Source organism: Penicillium arizonense (assembly GCF_001773325.1).
Source record: "Penicillium arizonense strain CBS 141311 chromosome Unknown PENARI_contig038, whole genome shotgun sequence".
Taxonomy (NCBI): domain Eukaryota; kingdom Fungi; phylum Ascomycota; class Eurotiomycetes; order Eurotiales; family Aspergillaceae; genus Penicillium; species Penicillium arizonense.
The window spans coordinates 74,563-95,262 of record NW_019173315.1 but is presented as its reverse complement, the minus strand read 5'-3'; the positions used below and the strand labels follow the sequence as shown (position 1 = coordinate 95,262).

General features: G+C 49.6%; 9 protein-coding genes across 9 annotated transcripts; 2 read left to right on the top strand and 7 right to left on the bottom strand.

Moving 5' to 3' along the window:
* Window positions 1–81: 81 nt before the first annotated feature.
* Window positions 82–799, bottom strand: PENARI_c038G07452 (glutathione S-transferase family protein; the record flags this gene model as incomplete). The annotated part of the gene is made up of 2 exons (XM_022636988.1): window positions 82–693; window positions 746–799. 2 exons carry the CDS (start codon window positions 797–799, stop codon window positions 82–84), a joined length of 666 nt encoding a protein of 221 aa, XP_022483192.1.
* Window positions 800–1,672: 873 nt separating this feature from the next.
* Window positions 1,673–3,135, bottom strand: PENARI_c038G03945 (putative pyridine nucleotide-disulfide oxidoreductase AMID-like; the record flags this gene model as incomplete). Its single annotated transcript, XM_022636969.1, has 5 exons — window positions 1,673–1,710; window positions 1,764–2,071; window positions 2,120–2,477; window positions 2,536–2,877; window positions 2,928–3,135. The coding sequence occupies 5 exons, from the start codon at window positions 3,133–3,135 to the stop codon at window positions 1,673–1,675; spliced, it is 1,254 nt and encodes a 417-aa protein (XP_022483150.1).
* An 860-nt stretch (window positions 3,136–3,995) lies between these two features.
* On the bottom strand, window positions 3,996–5,965 carry sidI (putative long-chain-fatty-acid-CoA ligase; the record flags this gene model as incomplete). The annotated part of the gene is made up of 5 exons (XM_022637012.1): window positions 3,996–4,321; window positions 4,379–4,708; window positions 4,760–5,139; window positions 5,196–5,493; window positions 5,557–5,965. 5 exons carry the CDS (start codon window positions 5,963–5,965, stop codon window positions 3,996–3,998), a joined length of 1,743 nt encoding a protein of 580 aa, XP_022483140.1.
* Window positions 5,966–7,845: 1,880 nt separating this feature from the next.
* Window positions 7,846–10,622, bottom strand: PENARI_c038G01698 (uncharacterized protein; the record flags this gene model as incomplete). The annotated part of the gene is made up of 10 exons (XM_022636959.1): window positions 7,846–7,911; window positions 7,957–8,523; window positions 8,583–8,765; window positions 8,815–9,147; window positions 9,206–9,303; window positions 9,354–9,512; window positions 9,566–9,768; window positions 9,818–10,092; window positions 10,146–10,441; window positions 10,493–10,622. The coding sequence occupies 10 exons, from the start codon at window positions 10,620–10,622 to the stop codon at window positions 7,846–7,848; spliced, it is 2,310 nt and encodes a 769-aa protein (XP_022483171.1).
* A 51-nt stretch (window positions 10,623–10,673) lies between these two features.
* Window positions 10,674–11,125, bottom strand: PENARI_c038G03958 (uncharacterized protein; the record flags this gene model as incomplete). Its single annotated transcript, XM_022636970.1, has 2 exons — window positions 10,674–10,747; window positions 11,032–11,125. 2 exons carry the CDS (start codon window positions 11,123–11,125, stop codon window positions 10,674–10,676), a joined length of 168 nt encoding a protein of 55 aa, XP_022483179.1.
* Window positions 11,126–11,223: 98 nt separating this feature from the next.
* PENARI_c038G00231 (putative transcription regulator (RTG2)) lies at window positions 11,224–13,061 on the bottom strand (the record flags this gene model as incomplete). Its single annotated transcript, XM_022636952.1, has 2 exons — window positions 11,224–12,916; window positions 12,973–13,061. The coding sequence occupies 2 exons, from the start codon at window positions 13,059–13,061 to the stop codon at window positions 11,224–11,226; spliced, it is 1,782 nt and encodes a 593-aa protein (XP_022483167.1).
* Window positions 13,062–13,573: 512 nt separating this feature from the next.
* On the bottom strand, window positions 13,574–15,855 carry PENARI_c038G08981 (uncharacterized protein; the record flags this gene model as incomplete). Its single annotated transcript, XM_022636997.1, has 2 exons — window positions 13,574–14,141; window positions 14,189–15,855. 2 exons carry the CDS (start codon window positions 15,853–15,855, stop codon window positions 13,574–13,576), a joined length of 2,235 nt encoding a protein of 744 aa, XP_022483146.1.
* A 1,501-nt stretch (window positions 15,856–17,356) lies between these two features.
* On the top strand, window positions 17,357–17,806 carry PENARI_c038G06286 (uncharacterized protein; the record flags this gene model as incomplete). The annotated part of the gene is made up of 1 exon (XM_022636982.1): window positions 17,357–17,806. The coding sequence occupies one exon, from the start codon at window positions 17,357–17,359 to the stop codon at window positions 17,804–17,806; it is 450 nt and encodes a 149-aa protein (XP_022483172.1).
* Window positions 17,807–18,571: 765 nt separating this feature from the next.
* PENARI_c038G10087 (ferric reductase family protein) lies at window positions 18,572–20,213 on the top strand (the record flags this gene model as incomplete). The annotated part of the gene is made up of 4 exons (XM_022637003.1): window positions 18,572–18,650; window positions 18,702–18,828; window positions 18,884–19,868; window positions 20,100–20,213. The coding sequence occupies 4 exons, from the start codon at window positions 18,572–18,574 to the stop codon at window positions 20,211–20,213; spliced, it is 1,305 nt and encodes a 434-aa protein (XP_022483173.1).
* Between the last annotated feature and the right edge of the window lie 487 nt (window positions 20,214–20,700).

Genomic DNA, 20,700 nt, shown 5'->3' with positions numbered 1-20,700 from the left:
TGACACCCATGATTCGGTAAAGCCGAAAACATTTGATTCTTTGATGTCTATGTAATCATTGGTATCTTTTCAAGTACTTGCTTAACCCTGGTAAGGCTGACGCTTCTCAACGAAGTTCTTCTCGCCAAAGGCCTGCTTGACACCCTCGGATTCGATGGTGCGCTCGTACCATCCGACGGTGATGGGGTACTTCTGGCGCATCTCAGCATCGATGATCAAAGAGAAACCCCAGACAAGTGCAGCGGCAACGGTGATATCAGCCAGACTGAGCTTATCTTCACTAGCGAACCAGGTGCGACCCTTGAGATAGGTCTCGAGACAAGCCAGCGAGCGTTCCAGACGCTCGAGGTTGGTCTGCTCAACCTTCTCGTCGTAGGTTCGGATCTTCAGACGCCACAACGCCAGCTGCGTCACAGGGTCCAGGATCTCACCCTGGGCATAGCAGATCCACTGGCGGATTGTGGCGCGCTCGGCAGGGGTAGCACCAGTCAGCTGGGCGGCGGCGGGTCCGCTCTCAGCGATGTACTGAGTGATGGCATCCGACTCGAACAGGTTGGTGCCGTCAGCGCCCTCGAAGGCGGGAACCTTGCCCAGAGGGAACTTGGCCAGGAAGTCGGGAGTGCGGTTGGTCTGACCCATGGTGAATGCGGGGACTGCCAGCTCCAACCCGTTAAGGTTGGCAGCTGCCTGGGCCTAGAGTGGGGGTTAGCTCTGACAATCTGGCATAGGAAGCTGGTAAGCTAACCTTCATGACCCGAGGGCTGGGCTGATAGGAGTAAATAGTGCCGAATGGTGCCATTTTGTGGGTGTATGAGGTGAAGTGGCTGAAAGCACTCAGAAAGTAAGTATTTAACATAGCGGGGTGGAACCTAGTGGAATCCGATTTCTAAGCGTAGCGGCCGTGCATTGTAAGCAATTGAAACAAATGCCAATTGAAGGACAGCGGTGAAGGAAGTAGAGAATGGAACTCATCGTGTAGAGAGTACGGCAGAGTACAGTAGAAGTACAGTAGAGTAGAGAGAAAGGGAAGTTCCAAGGTTGGTCGTCGGCTACTGACTTTCCCCCGTCAACCTCCAGATGTCCAATGCCAAATATCTTCAACCTCCCACCAGAGCTACATGGGCTCATCATTGATCAGTTGCCTATCCCTGATGTCCTTGTACTAAGACTCACATGTGCCTACTTCTATACTTTGATTCAACCGTCTCACCAGGAGCTTCTACAAGCGGAATCAAGTGACTGGGCCCGCCACCGAGACCTTTACACCTGCCGCTATTGCCTGCGCCTACGACCACAATGCAATTTCGCCGATCGCATGTTGCATCGACGACGCAGCCGAGCGAGCCGTGATAGCGACAAGCGATTCTGTATCGAGTGTGGGTTGAAGCCACGGGAAGGGGAAGGGAGTGCGCGATATGGACCCGGAGCCCAGGTGACGGTCCAGGGGGCTCATTTCGTGCTCTGCCTCGCTTGTCGAAAATTTCAACCGGGTGCGCAAGACCGACATGGGCGCAGTCTTTTGTTATGTTTGTCATGTTGGACGGAATCTCAAGCCGACAAGTCCCCCGCAGAGGATCTGCAATAATTTCATCACTTTAATTTACTCCACCAAAACGCCGAATTCGATACCTAATGGAGAGCTCAATGCCACACAAAACATCCAGACTTATGCCTAGCATGCCTCACCGAGGCGCATATAGTTCCAGCAAACTGCAATTGGGTCAGCTTTCTCTCACACTTTCCACGGGATATCAGAAACATACTGGTATTTCCCATGTCCTTCCCGAACAAGCTTGCCAGAAGATCCTCACCATGCCGGGTGCCCTCACTCGGGGTATAGCTGACGGCCTTGTGGCCAACAGCCAATCCCATCACAGACGGGAAAGGCTGCAGGGTCAAGAATTCTGGCTTCTCGCCAGTGCATTCTGCAGTCATGTGCCGATGAATGTTCATGGCGGCATAGTGGCCCATGTGCATTGCGCCACCACAGCGCTTGATACCTTCCCACGCTGCGAGGTCTCCCACTGCCCAGTGGTTCTCGGCGTTGGGAATTGCTCCCGAGAATTGAAGTCTGCGATGATCAGTCTCATTCTTTGAACATCTGCAGGGGCTGGCTTACGAGCGGTGCACTTTGATGTATCCTTCCTCATTCAATACTTCTTTTGGCAAATATGTTGATGTCGGGACGGATTGCGAGATAGCGCTCAGAACGTAGCCAGTTTTGAGCTGTCGACCATCACTAAGCGTGAGGTTCCAGACTCGGTTCTCAGGCTCTGTGTCTACGGCTGTTGTGTCAATGACGCGTTGGCCTAGGATTACCTCGACACCGGCTTCCTGTAATAGTGAAAGCGCACGCTCGGCAAAATCGTCTGGCAATGGCTCTGATGAAAGCAGGCGGTTTCGGGAATGGATTAGAGTAATTTTTTGTTGAGGATGAAGGACCCTCAATTCGGCTGCCATCTCGACACCGACAGCACCTGTTCATACCAGAAAAGGTCAACAGGAGAACGTATGCATGATTGAGATCATACGTACCTCCACCAACAACGATAACGCCATCACGGGCATTTTTTACATTTGCCATGTGCTCCTTCGCTTCGTTGAGGAACTCATCTCGTCGCAAGGATTGAGGAACCGTGGGGAACGATCGTCGCAACCCCGAGCTTGCAATCAGGTAGTCATAAGACTCTGTCCGGTTGGCCTTGTTTTCCGCATCGATGATGTGGGCGACCTTTCCAGCGAAGTCGACTGAACTGACACTTCCCTGGATGAAGCTGAGCCCAGGAGATTTCAAGCCGGGGATATCGCTAAATCGAGTCCATGCCTGCGATGCAAACTTGTCACAGGCCAGAGCCTTTGGAGATCCGATGAGATGGACTGTAAAGCATCAGCCGGTGCCATGCATGCTGGCCATCTCGAGAACCTACAATAGCCGTCTCTTTTATCAACTACAGTGATCTGGATTGGAATGCGATGCGTTGGGGCTTTAGTATCTGGGTTGCTGTTGAAGCGGGCAATGCGACCCTGTGAAAGATCGATCAGAGCTAATGCCGCAGCCAGACCGCCATAAGAGCCACCGATCACGAGTACACGAAAGCTCCGAGATACAGTTCGGACAAAGTCGTTAGAGGGCATGGTGTATAGCTATGATCGAGCAAGGCAAAGAGGGAGCAGAAGTGAGAAGAAAGGAGAAAGAGAAGAAAAAGATCTTAAAAGGAGCCCAAGGAGCAAGGAGCCAAAAGATAGAGACAGGAGAAAACAACTCTCGCGTCATGATCCCAACCCACATGCTGGTCCGGATCTTATCAGATTCGCAGCGACATCGGATATACAGTCCACGGGTGGAATGTTTCACTGTTTGTTCTCTTGGCTTCTTGGCTATCTGATCCGATTCCAGCCGGGAAAGGTGATCTGTATTGGTCTCCGGTAACAAGGTACTGACTTTCCTGTTTGGCACTCAAATACAGTGGCTGCTCTGGGTTCTGTGGCGCATCTTACGTGTTGCAGGATTCCTGCACGCTAGTTCCCTGAGGGTTCTGTGCAAGCTTTTGAGACAGAAACCACCTACTGTATTTGGGCTAGCAGGTCATCCCACATGGTTTCATATTTCAATAAGGAGCACTTCAGGCTGCACTATGTGAAGTCCGACCCACTTGGAAAGCCCCAAGACCGGTGATCCGGAATCCAGGCATTCACAAGTAGATGTAGCTAATGTTGCAGCAGATGTCCAGGTATGTATCGTGTATGTAATATAATACCAAGATCCGATGCACTCATGGATCAGTATTGCACTAGCCCAAACAGACAATGATAGGCGATCAGACAAGATTTCGCATCTAATCTGATTTCGGTAAACTGCACCGCGGTCAGGACCGACTTACAATACACGAAATGCGCCATCTGATAATTTGCGAATCCGCTTTTTTAAGAATTTGCACGGGGTATTGGGAAATCTAGACTCTATCTTTTAACACTGTACACTTGTGTTGTTTTATTTACTGGCGCTCAGCCAGCACCTCCGTCGCCAACTGCCGTAGCTCCACCTTCCGGACTTTGCCGCTTCCTGTTACAGGCACCGTGCTCGAAATTCCTTCCTCACCAAAGACAAAGACGTGTTGGGGAGCTTTGTGCCGACCGAGTGTTTCGCGCGTCCATGCGCGCAGCTCATCGTCGGTGGGTCGGCTGGTGCCTGCGACCGCGATGAAGGCTCCAACCACCTCGCCGTATTTCTGATCAGGGATTCCAATGACAGATGCTAGTTCAATTTGAGGGTGCGCGGTCAATCGCTCTTCGATCTCGAGGGGATAGATGTTCTCGCCGCCTATCAGATGTGAATTATTAGTAACTGTGTCGATCCATGGAGTAGGGTTGAAATTACCGCGGATGATGATGTCCTTGAAGCGACCGGTGATGGTGCAGTAGCCCTGCTCGTTGAAGGAGGCTTCGTCGCCAGTCTTGAGCCATTTGACGCCCTCGGAATCGGTAATGAATGTTTCGGCGGTCTTCTCGGGGTTCTTCCAGTATCCTTTGGTGAGCTGGTAACCAGCCATGCAGAGCTCGCCGCGCTGGCCAACAGGAACGATATTGCCTTGCGCATCAATGATCTTGGCACGCGCATGTGGTAACACCTTTCCGACGGTGGTCAGTCGCGTGTGGATGCTGTCCGTGGTGAATGCATTGAAGCATGTTGGCGAAGCTTCAGTGAGACCTAATTCGCAGGTTAGTTGAAGATCCATGGTGCACCAAAAAGAGATCGTACCGTAGCTACTGGTATACTCGGTCATGTTCAATTCCTCAAAGAGTCGCTTCATAAGCGGCTTAGGAACGGGAGCTCCCGCGATGATACCAGTGCGAAGGTTTGCGGTATCAAAGTTGGAGGGCTTGGGGATGCTGAGAATTGCCTCAAACATAGTTGGAACGCCGTGGAGCGCAGTGCACCTCTCGTCGGAGATAGCGTGCAGAACAGCCTTGGGATCGAACGTCTCACTGGGGAAGACAATCTTAGCGCCATGGGTTACCACCGCCAACATGCCCAGGACCAGCCCGAAGCAGTGGAACAAGGGTGGCGGACAACAGAGAACATCGAATGAGGTGAGGTTCATCCGATCGCCGATGAATCGCGAGTTGTTAACCAAGTTGCTATGAAGAGATCAGCTTTCGTAAACAATTGATCAATTGATCGCAAGTCCACATACTGGTGTGTCAACATGGCGGCTTTGGGGTTGCCCGTTGAGCCACTGGTGAACTGTAAATTACAGACATCGTCTGGACGCAATTCCGCCTCGCGGTCCTGCAGAACATGTGGGGCTTGCGACAAGCCGCGGGCGACAACATCGTGGTAGGTGGTAAAGGTCTTATAGGTTTCGCGCAAAATAACAATTTCCTCTAAAGATTCCGACTTGCCAGCTTGCTTAGGGTTGGAACCGAGTTCGGCGAGGACTTCCTCGAGGTTATGCCGGCCAATTCGCGGTGTCATGAACAGTAACCGGCATTCTGCGGAGGAAAGAATGAAAAGAGATTAGTACGGGGCCGCTAATGCGCCAAGTGGTCACCTACCACTATGATTAAGTGCGTAATATAACTCGGAGGGGGTGTAAGTGTTGTTCAACACCACCAAAATAGCTCCCACCCGAGCGGCCGCAAAGAAGACTGAGATGTACTGCTCGCAATTGCCTGCCATGATGCCCACCCGATCACCTTTTTGGATACCCGAGGCTAGCATGCCTTGCGCCAGACGTTCGGTCTCATCTTTCAATTCGCCGTATGTCCAGCGCGCATTGGTCCAGGGGAACACCAGGCACTCAATGCCTCCATACTGCAGCGCTTGAAGCGTCAGCAGCTCACCTAAGGTGATATCCAGTAAGGCTGGCTCCGTCGGGCCAGCGACAAGAGACAATTGAGTGTTTGGAGGCTGTACATGCGACAGCGTCTGCTGCAAGCGCTGAACACTTCTTGGAGCAGCCATGATTGAGAAAGTTGAAGAAGAATGGAGCCCGGAGAGAGGGCTTATAGATGTACCCGACTAATTTCGCACAATCTTCAATCAGATATGAAGCGACTCCACCTCGGATGTAATTTCGCTGGCTTTCATGCTTGGTTGCTACGTAACCTTGCGGGTCCACCCGAGCAAGCGAACCTTGGCTGTATTTTTCATTTCTATCTTCAGTATCTACATGTACGATGTTTCTTCTATATTTCATTTATATACCTATTTTCCTATTCTGTTCTGACCTCGTATATATGGGTGTTCTGCGTTCATGTTGGAGCATGGTGTTAGGGTTGGATCCCGTTGAATAGCCCTGTTAGCTTTCGGGTATCTATATATGACAATGCCGATCACCCCAAAAAGCCGCCAGGTCCGAGATATTATTCTCACGGGGAAGTTTCTGTGGAGGATTTGATTCTTTCGCGCCAAGCTCGGCTCCAGGGTGGGCTGACAACGGAAGTTGCTTCGTCCGATCATTCATTCTGTTAGAAAGGAACAAGAGTAGCATTCAGACCGTCCAGCAACCTCGGCCCTTTCCTGAGATCGTATAGTATATTTTCCGGTCACGGTAGTATAGCCCGTAGGAGATGTCACGCTGCATCTCACCATCTTCTTGATCCACCAAAACACGTTGAAGAATGTGACCTCGTGGCATCAGACTCCACTCAGGATCAGATAACATCTGCAGAGTTTTAATGCTGTGCGTTATCAATCAGTATGCAAGGTGAGACATGGATGTCGCGTTCTGGTATCGGCTCACTTTTCCGAGTTGGGAGTTGGCCGGAACAATTGGAGCCACTGGGTCTTGGCAGATCCCGACATTCCGAGCTGATTCTTCCTTCTCGCTAGTGGATGTGAGAGGGACAAGGGAGAGACAGTGGGCCGCGGCTTGTGTCCCGGATCATCTCGACAGGATCGTCTCTATCAAAGATTACATACACTGGGGTTTGCCAAGGCGAGAAAAAAGAACCGGGATGTGCTACTGTAGCCCTTGCAGTGACAACAGCTGCAACAGATCTAATCAATCGGGCTGATCTAATCAATCACACCCGACATCGGCGTCTTCGTATTGCCCCACCCAAAATTACCACTTGAAAGATTTGGCGTCGGTCTCCATTATAATGGTATTGTGTATCAAAACGATGGTATTTATTCTACACAGTACATCGACCTACTGATTACAGGCTATGACGGCTTGCTGATGTGATGCCTATAACTATAGGCCCGCTTGATTATTGGTTTCAACGGGCCTAAGCGATTAAATCGGTTGCCAACTAAGTTACTAGCCTACAATGACACAGATACTGAACCCTGGCTTGTCCCTGCATCGCTATTTTAGACTGCATTGGCCCATATCATAGCTTTGGGACCGCAAGGCCAGCATCGTGCCCAGAGCTGAGTCTTTTCTTTCTATTACATTGATTAAGTTGAACTCTCTCGGGTAAATTTCGTATAAGGCTTCCATGACCAACTACTATCATCCAAACAGTCAATGAAATCCCTGCTATTTAGGCTCCCGGCTGCGTTGCGACCGTTGAGGGCGTTGATGCCGCTGCTGCATGTTATGTTTCCTCCTAGTGATCTACGAACTCTGACGGAAGATGAGAACTGTGTATTGATCAATCCAAACTCATAGATTCACTGGATTCTGGAAATCGTTGGGCTCTTCATGCAATCGTTAGAAGCGGACGGATCCATCATTGTTTGTCGATCAAACAATAATGCTCTCCCATGCGATTAAATTGAAATCTAGATTTAAAAGATCGCTCCGTTCTGTACATCGTCAAACCCTGAGTACTCACTTCTGAAGGCATGAACGTGCCCTTTGGTTGGAGAGCAGCAAAGCGTCAAAATCCACCTTACTGTGTGAATTTCCCGCTTTTTGGAATGTCCAGATGAGCACAGTCTTTCCAATCGCAAGTGTTCTGATACGAGTTAGCTTTGTTGATAAAGTGGGAATGGCAACCTACCTTGTAAACCTCTGTTCCCCACCAGTTGAAATTCTTACTGGCGCCAGTAAAGAAGATAGTTAAGAAAATCACCACGCCAGCAATTCCCACGGACGAGTCCATGGCAGAGCTCAGTACAAAGTTGTATTTGCTCCACCAGCCATGCAGTCTACTGCGGATGAGCCAGCCAAATGTGAGGCCGACAACGGCCCAACTACCGTAGTTCATTCCGGTCGCAGGTGGCAGGTAGTTCAAACCACCTAGGAACAATGGGACATGGACCCTTTTCCACAACGAATTTGGATAACGACGACTCAAATAATAAACCGGAACCGGCAGAATAGCACCGATAATGAAGAAATATAGCAAAGCAGAGTAGCCAATCTGGTTCGAGAAATAACGACGAGGACCGACAGCACCCCAGATCAAGGAAGTATTGAAGTGAGTGCTGGAGTATGGACAGCTGAATCCGTTGATGGCAGCACTGGTGCAAATACCCTTAATGTGGTTCAGTGCCCAGTTCAAAACACCGAGAGAGGAGAGCGTGCCCACGACCATGCCAGCACATTGCACCAAGAACAGCTTGCGCTGTGGGATCTTCAAGGTATCAGTATAGTGAAAGTAAGTATAGCAAAAGGGATACTTACATGGCAATAGTAGGCCAATTTCATGTCTTGCGCAAAGTAAAGTCCCTTGATGGTCGTGATGTAGCCAATATTAAAAAACCAAACGTTGGCGAGAACCTTGCCCTCGAAGACGAACCCGGCCACAATGCGGCAGAAGATGTCAATATTGATCTTCAAATTTGAAGTGGCATAGACCAGGGCCAACTAAGATCGGTTAGAAAAGTGCAAGCGCACGAAATATCTCCAAGCATACCGGAGGATAGAACACCAGCGCAACAAGACACGCTAGTAAGACACCATACCACCTCAGTTCAACGTCCCACCACTCCACTGCGAAAATTGCCATGAACAAGGCCAGAATGCAGCCAATCAGGTACCACCACAGAGGAACATCGGGATCTCCCCTCTCATCTTCACTGTACTCTCTGGAGCGGCCGGGCAGAGATTCAATAATCAGATGGGGAACCCGTCTGGCGGCATCAGCCATGACGTGACGTTTTTCAAGAATGACCCAAACAAGTAGAGCACTCAGGGTCGCAAAGGACAGCCCGTACATGTTCAGTGCGTAAGTGATGGGCATGTAGACCTAGATGGATCCTCGTATCAGCGTGTGAGATGGAATATGAGAACAGAAATCGTGATACCGGGGAGTATGCAAGATACTTCTTGACATCGAGCTTATAGTCTGATGCCGCATTGACAATCTGTTTGACTTTGTAAACACCACCCGTGTTGTCGAACACTATTCGCATGTCAGCTCTCAGCCTACCAGGGTCGCATGGGTATATGTACCTTTGGAACTCTGGAAGGGGAGATATCCCGTATTCCAGACATTGGTATAGTAACAAGCAACGGCCACAATCCAAATCCAAAACACCAGAGAAACAAATACGTTGAGGATTGCCCACGAAGGAATGAGCAATGGAGAGCCGACATAGGATATTTGACTCCCTGGTCTTTGATTAGCGCGCCCTCGGGGCGACCGGGAGAACCAGGATACTCACAATCAAACGTAATAGGTAGCAAGCCCATTCCGGAGCTCATTCCAAAAATCTGATTGACAACTTTGCTTTCTGGTTTGATCCAGCATGGGAAGCTGAAGTAGCTCAGTGCCGGGAAGATGAAGTCTGGGAACCAATACCAACAGAACGAGATGCAGCATGCCAAGGTGAAGAATGCGTAGCGAGAAATTTTCCATGTGTCGTAGCTAGAACCATCAGTTCGATCGCAAAGGAATTGTACTTTTTAATACATACCGTGATTGTACTTGATCTTGCTTGACATGGTGCAGGGTCGTGGTCAAAGCAGTAACACTTAGCACTCCGGGCCAAATCAGCTCCTGTGGCACGACGATAATTGCCCGGAATATCCCCGCAAGACAGAAACCGACAAGGAATGTGGCAAAGGTAATCAGAATCTGGAATCCCCATCCTGCCTTATAGCCGTAGAACATTTGCTGCTCCGTTAGGACATCGGCACCGAGACGAACGTAGATACTGAGGTTGGACATGATGTAAATCAAGGTGTGCTCCTATGGTCCGGTGGTTAGGTCAACCTCAATGACGACTGTTTTAGCAGGCTTACCTTTGTGTTGAAAAGTCCCGGGTTGAGTCCGAAAGACCATGCCCCCAGCGGAACAGTCCAATTAGGAATGACTTTCTCCCAAAGCTTTCCAAGAGGGTAGGCCAGCAATAGGACAACCGAGCCCGAGATCGTCAAAGAAGGAGTGCGAAGAGTATAAAGCGTGTTCAGGCCGCTGACCACGATGCAAAAAGCAATTCCCAACACCCACATACGCAAGGTAAGCACAGGCTCAGTTGGATCATCTTCAGCAATGCCTATACCGGCAGCTCGCAACATATCAATCTGGGAGTCGACATCTGCAACGATGTGAGGACGGCGAAAGGAGTAAAAGTAACAAGAGTGCCTACCGGAATCAGTGGAATCCTGAACCTCCTTTTCACGAACGTTCTGAAAATCCTTAGACTCATTGGCCTCACTCGCCTCATTGGCCTCATTGGCCTCATTGGCCTCATTGGGCTCCTTAATCTCGACATCCATGATTAGAGAATTGGATATTTGAAAAGGGGAACGGATCAGATAAAATATTCATCAGATAAGATCCTCGCGGAAAAATTCAGAAGCCAGCTCGACGTGTAATGTCTCTTCGGTCATACCTCTCAGCCCTACAAGGCTAAGTGGGGGCTAAGCTTCAACCTCCACTTTGGATTTTTTCGTGTCTGCCTAGAATGCTTTTTACGCATATGGTGTGGCATATGTTGGTGTAAAGATTTACTTCTATAAGCATTTTGCTGTTTTCGTTTTCTCCTGTTTTTCTGTCTTCCTGTCTTCCTGTCTCTTTGTCTCTCGGATTTTCCGTCTCGTTTCCCCTGGTGTGCTACAATGTCTGGAAACCAAGCTTTCCAGGGTATCTCGGCAAAGTAACCAGGCTTAGAAACAATTGGCGTACCAGGGGCGGACTGGCTAACCAGGCCGACGCGGATAGTAGGTCCAAAGTCTTCCTTGTCCATATCCAAGTTCAGAGTCTTGTATGTAATCTCCATTATGGCTGTAGAATGAGATCTTGATCATAAAAATGTGCATGTCCGTACATGTTTATCCTACGTCAAATGCACGGGGCCTGTACATGGCATATATCCACTCAACGGGAGAGCAATAGATCCTCTTCCACCACGGAGACACGGACTTTAATGCCCCAGCCATCTCGTCCACCAATCCAGTTCTTTCGCTTCCCAACCTTTTCGATTCTCTGCACGTCATGCTCAAGCTCCTGTTTGAGGTGAGTCGGATCGTACGCGACTTTTTGAATTGAAATTGTCAAGTCTAGGCCATCCTTTTTCCCCTTCTTTCCTAACCCGGTGACCCATTGTGCCGAGGGGACGATCCGCGGCTTGGAGGTGTCGATAGATCCGGTTGGGTACAGCTGACTCAAGACGAGGCCAAGTTTGCCGAGATAGCGGGTCCACCAGACTTCTTCGGGGGTCAAAATTCCCTGGAGATGAGTCTTTAGATCAATGTCTCGGGGTGGTAGTTCTCCACCATATCGCTCCTGGAGCATTAATGCCAAGAGGGCACGGTGTGCATGTGGAATGCCATGGGTAGAAGCAAGGATCCCTGTACTAGTGCTATAGAGCGCCGCACTAGAAGACAATTCTTTGGACATGGTGGCGTGAACGTAGAGGGCATTGGCGAAGGCCTGTATGAGATGGAGGCTGATGGAAGAAGGGAACGATCGGGTGCCGGACGGTCGAGGAAGGGCGGCCAACAACAAAGCCGCGAGAGCCTGAGCCGAAGACGGGGCATAACGCGCAGTGGCAACCTCCAGGGGATCCTGTTGGCGCACGACTGGGAGCATCTCACGGAAGAGCACGCCTTCCCGCACTCCACCCTGGCAGAAATGAGCTTCTTTGATTCCATACGGCAAGGACTCGGCCAGTGTTTTCACTAAAAAGGCAACAGACGGGACTTGTTTCCGTCTCCGATCAGAAACCCGGAAGATATCATGTGCCGTGCGAGCTACTTCCTTGAGAGCTTCGGTGTCCTCGAAGTCTTTCTTGGGCGCGGAATACCCATTGATGATCGAAATCGGGTAACTTCGGCCCTTGGTCTGGTGCAGATACAGCAGGAGATAGCCCCATCCCCGGAACCCTCCACCTGAAAGGTAAAGGGGAAATCCCCCTTGTTCGCGTGCCTTTTTCACGAGGTGCTCGGGAACGTCAATGGTCTCAAAGGCAGCGCGAAAGTTCTCTGCCATTTCACGGCGGAACTGCTCCCGGGCCTTGTCTGCCTCCCCTTTGCTTTTGCCCCGTTTCAGATCGGCCAGTTTCTGGGTCAATGCGGCTGCTCCATATGGAAAGCTGACCGATCCCTGTGGGCTCATTTGGACGTTGCCTGCATGCGAAGCGACCCAGGTCATCTGCATGCTGCCACCTCCTAAATCTAGCGCCAGGCCCTCCACATCGGAAAAGCTACTGGAGATTCCCCAAGCTCCAATGATTCCTTCCTCTTCCTTGCGTAATGCTTCCACCGAGATCCCAGTCTTATGGCGGATCGCATCAATAAACACAGAGGCATTGATGGCGGTGCGAGTCGCTTCTGTTGCAATGATTCGGATATTTTGAGCGGGAACGCCGAGTTCCACACAGACAATCTGGAAGCGAACTATAGCGCTGACGATTCGGTCGATGACATGCTGTGGGATGGGGATTCTGGAGCCTGAGTCGGGGTCGATTTGAGCTTCATAAAGGGAGATATTTACTCGATGGAAGTGTACAGTAGGAATGATCCGGGTACTGGGAGGTGAAAGGTCTGAAATCGAGCAACGGATACCATTGCTGCCAGAGTTAGTGGGTGGTCAATGGAGGGGCAAGGAGTGGTCTCAAGTGCCTACCTGCCCAGATCGACCACGGCATGACGATATACATTCTGCCCAGGATCGGATACCTCAGTCATAGCTGGAATATGCTCACCTCCTCCCATGATGTTGAAAAGAGGAGGATGCTACAAACGAGAAATGCCTGACATCATAGGTGATCGTCCTCCATTCTGCCTAATAAATTCGTTCCGCCTTCACAGTATAATATTTCGCACCACCGCCTCTTCGAATTCGGCCCTTAGAGAAATTTACGCTATATAGTTCGCTATTCATATCTACTTCAATTATAGTTCTATACTTCTCAGATCCCTTAGCTAACCATAGGAAGTCTGCTTGTAGTCAGACACCGTGCGTAAGGGTTACCCTAACATTAAAAAAATCAAACCCCGTTCGAAAATAGCCACAAAACGGTCTTAAAAGGTCAGAACTCGGCCGTTTTGATGATAGGATAAGGTATCTTCGAAAACTGTACATTGGCGACATTTGTAGATATCGTTGAGATCTTGGAAGAATATTGATTGATATTGACCTTCATCTTCAACGCGATTGCTATTTAGTTACGAGATGTCTGATTGATGTGATCTCAAACTTGGGCTATCCGCCTATCATCTCAATTCTACGCAAAGACGCGCCCGTCGAGAATATCTGCTCGAGTACCCAAATGGAACAGTGGGATATGCTCCTTAGGTGCTGAGACCGTGACTGTCTGGCCACCAGCATAGGTTTCATTGGACCACCAATAAGTCCATGGTTTCGGCGCATTGTCCGCCGTTTGTGGCAGGTATACCGACCATTCTGTCACATTTGGTGTCGTGATGGGACTCACCAGCAGTCGTGGGCCAAACATGTACTGCTGTGTGGTGACATTGGTGTTTGTCTGTGTCCACCTAGCAACATGGTTATCTGATTTCTCAAAGTCCATATACAATGGGCGCATAATCATCCGACCGGTCTTGTGGAGTTGGGCAAAGATGGCGCGGAGGTAGGCGGACAGCTGGTATCGGAGGTGGATATATGAGACAATAATATGAGTGTTCTCAGCACCGTATGACCATGGTTCGTTTGCACAGGTGTATGCGTCCTGGAATTCGCATTGTCGTGAGCCGTGCGTTCTCATAAAAGGTAGGAAGGTAGTCCACTGCAGCCATCGGATGTATAGCTCCCTATATTCTGGGGTGTCGATGCTAGAAAACTCAGCAACAGCCAACGGCGAGAAAGAAGAAATACATACTTTGCGGACCACGGGACTGTCGGATCTTCCTGGAAACCACCTGCGTCCAGTGTCCACCAACCCCAACCGGTCGCTGCAGCAGACAATCCGCTGGCAACCTGTGCGCCCAGAGTCTCCCACACGGCTGTCGTGTCACCAGACCAAATCATACTGCAGAATCGCTGAGACCCAATGTATCCAGATCGACTCAAGGACAGATAGTCACATGGTGTCCCGATATCCGTCTTGGTCGAGTTACGGAAACCCTCCTCGATTGCCTGCTGGTGGGCCCACGGGTAGAGCTTTCCCACACTACTCTGTGTACCGGCCGCATACAAAACATCCGGCATTGGGAAGGGAAGAGACTGGATATAGTCACTTTGACCGTTGTTTTCGTATGCCTCACCAAGCGAGCCACCATCCGCCTGATCAATCCAAAAGTTCTTGATACCCTTGTCAAAATAGTTCTTCTTCAGGGTGTCCCACAAGAACCGGCGTGCGCCAGGGTTGGTAGAGTCATAGTTGCGAATGTAGGACCCATTCCAGGAATCCGTCGTACCAGGACCGGACCGAGTCGCTGACAAATATCCTTGCGCCATCATTTCTAGATAGTTCACGCTGTCGTCTGCCACACTGGGCCAAAGAGAGGCCATCATTTCGGCGTTGGTCAGCTCTTTTACTTGTCGTGCCATCTCGGATACATCGGGCCAGAGGTTTGGGTCAAGGCCCCAGTCTCCTTGATTTGCCCAGGACTGGTAGTCGATGACAATCATAGACACCGGGATCTGGTGGTCGTGAAACTGCTGAGCTAGCAAGACCACTTCGCTTTGGTTTTCATATCGAAGCTTGGATTGGAGATAACCGAGCGACCAGTCGGGCGGAGTGGGTGCTCGGCCGGTGAGTGCAGACAGACGTTGCTGGAGTGTGTCGTAGTCACTGGGATCAGATGCGACAATCACATAGTCGACAACCGATGCGGCATCTGCAGTAAATCTGTTGCGCAAGGGTCCGAATTCCATACGACCGGTGGAGGCCATATTCCAAATGAATCCGTATCCTTTATTGCTCATAAACACCGGTGTGGGGATGTGGGTATTGTAATTGATCAGGTCGATTGTCAGCCCTTTCTTGTTGACAAGATGATCCTGCTGGGTGCCTGTGCCGTAAATCTGCTCTTCCGGCGTCGTGCTGAAGGAGAACTCGGCAGCAAACTCACTTCCTGGACCGGTCCAGGAATAGTACCGCGGATTGAGTGATTTGAGTGGCGCATACTCGTTGGTAAGGAGAGTTTCCGAGCCATCGGCCTCGACTCGATAGAAGGCAAGTCGGTAGCCTCCCGGGTTACCACCCCACCCAGAGGTACGAACAACCATGTTGCCATTGCGCAGCTCCTCCGATCGGTTGCCGTTGAATGCCGTATCGAAGGTCATTCCGTGTGCTTGTCCCTCCTCTGGTCCTTCGAGGGGAGGGTCATAGACAAACCCGACCTCTTGGCCCGTTGGCTGCCGGAATGGCCAAGCCCGCACTCGGAACCCATCATACCCAAAGGGCTGCACCAGGACGGTCTCGAAGCCATGTTGCATGCGAAATCCCTTGGAAGTCGGTTTATGGTAGTTGGATGACTGCACTGGAGAGGCCACTGAGCTGGAAGCCCACATGGCACCGAGTGCAATCAGAGATAGCCGCATTTTCACCCACAAAGTATCAATGTAGTGATCGGTGTGCAAGTCCAATATTCAGCATTATGACTTCCCTGGGCTTTTTAATCCATCCATTACTTATGTGGTATTTAGGCTGAACGTGCATGCTGTACCTCGAAAACACGTCACATTCCATGGGGGATCGACACATACAGCTGCCATACTGACGGGTAATTGGCGTTGACAATGAAGCTCTCATAACGAGTGAACTTGCACAGACAGCAGGGATCGGAGGGGAATGACCCGAGCAGAGGCCGATCAGCATCAAACACACTTGTTTAGCCGAGTAAATTGGTACATGTATCGGGTTGCGCCGCGGAGTGGAGTTCAGGATGGGGAAGCTGAACAACCTCGGGTATTGAATGCGGAGGTTTTGACGGTTGTCCTGTAGTGCTCTTCGTCATAGCTATCGTGGGCTGATGTTCTATGCGCTTGATGTGCAAAGGGGGTCAAGGAGCAAACAGGCCAATCAGGTCAAAGCCGTCTTTGTGAAAGGAAGACATCAAGTCTCGCCATCGCAGATATGTCAATGGATTATACAGCAGAGCTGAGGGCAGGGCATCGCGGCTTGACTTGTGTAGTTCCGTAGCACTTCTCGGCTGGAAGCAAGGGGCCCGAATGTCGGCATTACCTTACGAATACTGCATGAAACCCGGTCTATAGATAATCCGAATACTACGGGTATATACTATATACGAGGACCCCTTATGTAATTAGAAATTGCCCTAATAGCGAGAAATAGGGGTAATGAAATACAGAGTCAATTTATATCTCCAATTGGCCAAACAATATTCGGGAGTTGACACCGAATTGACGCCTCAGGTGTCAGTCTTATCACGTGACAACCAGGCGTTCGTTGAACTTTTGTCCCCAAAGCCAATCTCTGCATGATAGGGAGTTAGAAACATGTTTAATAGTATGTATACTAGACTTGCTTAGAGCTAGGTTCTTTAATAACAAAAATAATAGATATTGTGACATTCTTGCTTAAGCTCAATGGATATATATGTCTGCAGGATATCCTCCTATAACCCTTTTAAATCGCCACAATAATTGCCAATTCTTTCAACTCTCTAGTAATTGGAAGGAATCATAGTCACCCAACGTACATTCGGCTGATCTCTATTTCAGTCCCAAGTACATGTAATGTACACGCACGGAGTATATCCCATTCCCGTGACTTGACCACGCTAGCCCATCAGGTGGACTTATCTAATCAATCCGATCTGATAAGATGGAAACACTTGCATTCTTCGTCTTTTTTGAGTAATACCAGGCCTCCAGGAAACATATATAGAAGATCTCATTTTCTTTTCTAGTTTTCTGCTTCTGATCCCGGTTATTGGCAATATCCATCTGTCGACAAGGCCCATCCAGAGAATTTGCTGGCCCACATGGGCCCACATGATCGGTAGCGATTATCGGATCCCTGCCGGTGCTCCGCCTTCTCTCCTCAACCGTTTTCTCACCGGAGATCTGGGGATTCACCATGTTGTTCGGATGGCTGGTCCTTACACTCGCCCAGTTTGTCTGGGCTAACCACGACGAGCGATGTGTGACGGCAGTCTTCTCAGCGTATAACTACATCAGCTTTGCCGGATTTCCCACAAAGGGCATGTGGGATACTCGATGTCGAAATCCCCTTGAAGTTACATCCATTTACGCCGCCACGGAAATTTATTGTGATGAAATAGAACGTGCGACAGGCCTGGCTCTGCTGGCTGTTGAGTGTCAGGAATTTGGCCACCAGGATCTTCTGCCAAGAGATACAGTCGCCGAGAATTTGACCGATGATGCCATTCGAAATATGAGGAAAGTGGATTACCAAGAGCTATCCAGAGCTCAGCCTATGGACGTGCCCGTTGTTATCTCTCAATCCTACTTTGACTTGATGTTCAACACGATCGTGAGACAGACCCTTCAATACTTGGCGCTTTAGAGCTGACCACCTGTTAGAGCTCCTGGGAATCTGTGACTTGGTTACATCATGCCTTTAGGTGAGTCTGCTCAAGATGACAGACATGAAGTGGACGCTGATCAGTCAGTTATGCCGGATACGCGTATTGGGGCGGTATACTCTCCTTCGGAATGGCATTTCGGTTATGTGATTGGAAATTTCACCGGCGACAACGTCAGACAGAACGTGCGATCGAAGCCAATGTATACCCGTTCCTGAGGACACTGGGAAATACGCCACTGTTGGGAACAGTGCTTCATTGGCTCCACACTCATATCATGATTCCGGCGCCGCTAGCGACGCGTGGTCGACACCTATTAGGTTGCACATTCTCGACCAGAGCCGAAGCACTTGTAGTATTGGGATTCTGGCTTCTCAGTATTATTTTCAGCATAGTGGGTTACCACACGTTTGCTGGAAATATTTAGTAAGTTTCAAGGTCCACGATGCAAGAAGTGAAAGCGCTGACGGGCCAAAAGTTATCCAGATATCCCAAGCCAGATTTTGCGGTATTCTGCGGACCGTACAGGAATAATGTCTTTTGCAAACTTTCCCCTTTTGTGGCTCTTCGCTGGTCGAAATAACATCTTCTTATGGGCCACTGGGTGGAGCTTCGCATCCTTCAATATCTTTCATCGCCATGTGGCTCGAGTAGCTACCTTGCAGGCAATAGTGCACTCTGTTCTCTATTTAGTCATGTTCTTTCAAAGTGAGTAAACGATAGACGTGCTGCAATTGTGTGCTATAATGCTTACCATTCTTTCTAATGACAGCGGGAAAAGCCTGGAGGGGAATTACCAAGACTTACGTGTTGTGGGGTATTTTGGTAGGGAACATTCTCCTGTTTTGAGTCACAGTTCATGGGAGCTAACGTCAGATAAGGGCACCATTGTCATGATCATTCTGCTGATCACCTCATTGGATCGGATCCGTATCGCAACGTATGAATCATTTTTGATTGCTCATATCGTGCTCTCGATAATTACACTCGTGGGATGCTTTTAGTAAGTGTCTCACTTCATTTGTCAATGTGCAATGTCCCCTCCTAACAACCGTTAGTCATACGGTGATCTTTGAAGGGAATGAGTACTGGAAATACCTATGGCCTTCGGTAGTTATCTGGGTGATTGATCGCTTGTTGCGGATCGTGCGGTTGTGTTACTGTAACACACATGTGAGCCTTTCACATAAAGGTCTCGTCAAGACCACTGCGACACGCATGACATACGACGAAGGAGCTGATGTGGTGCGTATGGAGGTCATTCCTGGAACGTCTTCGCTACACCCTTCACCAGGACAGTATTACTTCTTGTACCAGCCGTTCAGGCTCACCGGTTGGGAAAGCCACCCTTTTACTATTGGAGCATGGTCTTATGAAACAGGAGACCAGTCCTCGCTTGCACCGACATCATTGGATCAACTAGGAAAACCACCCGATGTATCGCATCTGCCACTTCTTTCAGGTTCATCCTCTGATCAAGATTCTCTTACTATCCTGGGGGATGCATCTCCTGCGGAAAAGGAACAGCAGATGCTCAAGTTGATATTCTGGGTTCGTCCTTACGACGGCTGGACTCGAAATTTGCGCCAGCAATGCCTAAGGTCCCCGTCTATGACGACAGAAGCCGGTATTCTCCTTGAAGGACCTTATGGTGATACATTCCCTGTCTGGCGATATGAATCAGTGTTGATGATCGTCGGTGGAACGGGCATTGCCTCGGCTGTTCCTTACATTCAGGATCATCTCCGCCGCTCGGTTCAGGACTGGGAACGGGATTCCCACAACGAGAAAACCCGAGTTCGAGACATTGAACTTGTTTGGACCGCGAGACAAACGGCGTTCATTCTAGATGTTTCTCGTCGAGAATTGAAATCTGCCTTTGACCGAGACGATTTTAGTGCCTCGTTCTACACGACTCGTGATTCTACGGCTTGCATGAACGAACCTGGAATTGAGATTCAACCAGGGCGACCTCACCTGCAATCTCTGGTCATGAGTCGGGCCGCTGATGCATGCTCAGCTGGGTCCAGCCTCGCGATCCTCGTATGTGGCCCACCAGGAATGGCGGATGAAGCACGCGCTGCGACATATCTCGCAATGCGACGAGGCTATCAATCCATTAGATTTGTGGAGGAGTCATTTACATGGTAGGCAAGGGGTCTCATGGGCGATTTCTGATGGGTATTCAACGACCACGCATACTTTTACGACTTGTATACATAGAACACGATCTATTTTGTAACTCCAGCATATACCGAATAGAACATTTGTCAGGCGCTTTTGTCCTCAGCGATTCCAAACTTGTTTCCCATCACACTTTTGTCTGTAGGATCGATCTTCACGGGAGATGCGTTCTCATTAGAGCCTGATGATGCAGCTGAGGCCTGAGGATATTGGTGGCTTACAGGGGTGCTTATGCACGACGCAGGAGGGGCTTGCAGCCACCGCCACATATGAGTGACTATTGAAATCATAATGTGACAAGCCCAACAATACCAGCAAGCGCCTTAGCTCCGTGCAGTAAAGCATATCCAGTCATTGAAGATTAACATTATTCAAAGAATATAACAAGCCAAGAAATTAGGCAGTCGGTTCTAGTGCAAGGCAAACCCGGATAATGGAGAATTGATGAGCGTTGTGATCGGTCATAAATGTCGATCAACTTGGGGAAGCTTGACGTCTCACATATAAAAAGCAAAAAAAACAACTAGTGCAGGATCAACGGTTGAAGACCCAAATCAGTAAGCCCCAACCTGCAGTAGTTTTAACCGGTGTAACCTGCATTTTCTCTCGCATCTGGGGAACATGCAGCCGATGCATAGCAGGGACGGTCGATCGGCAGGGGAAACCTTTACGTTCATGCAGCTTCAGCCAT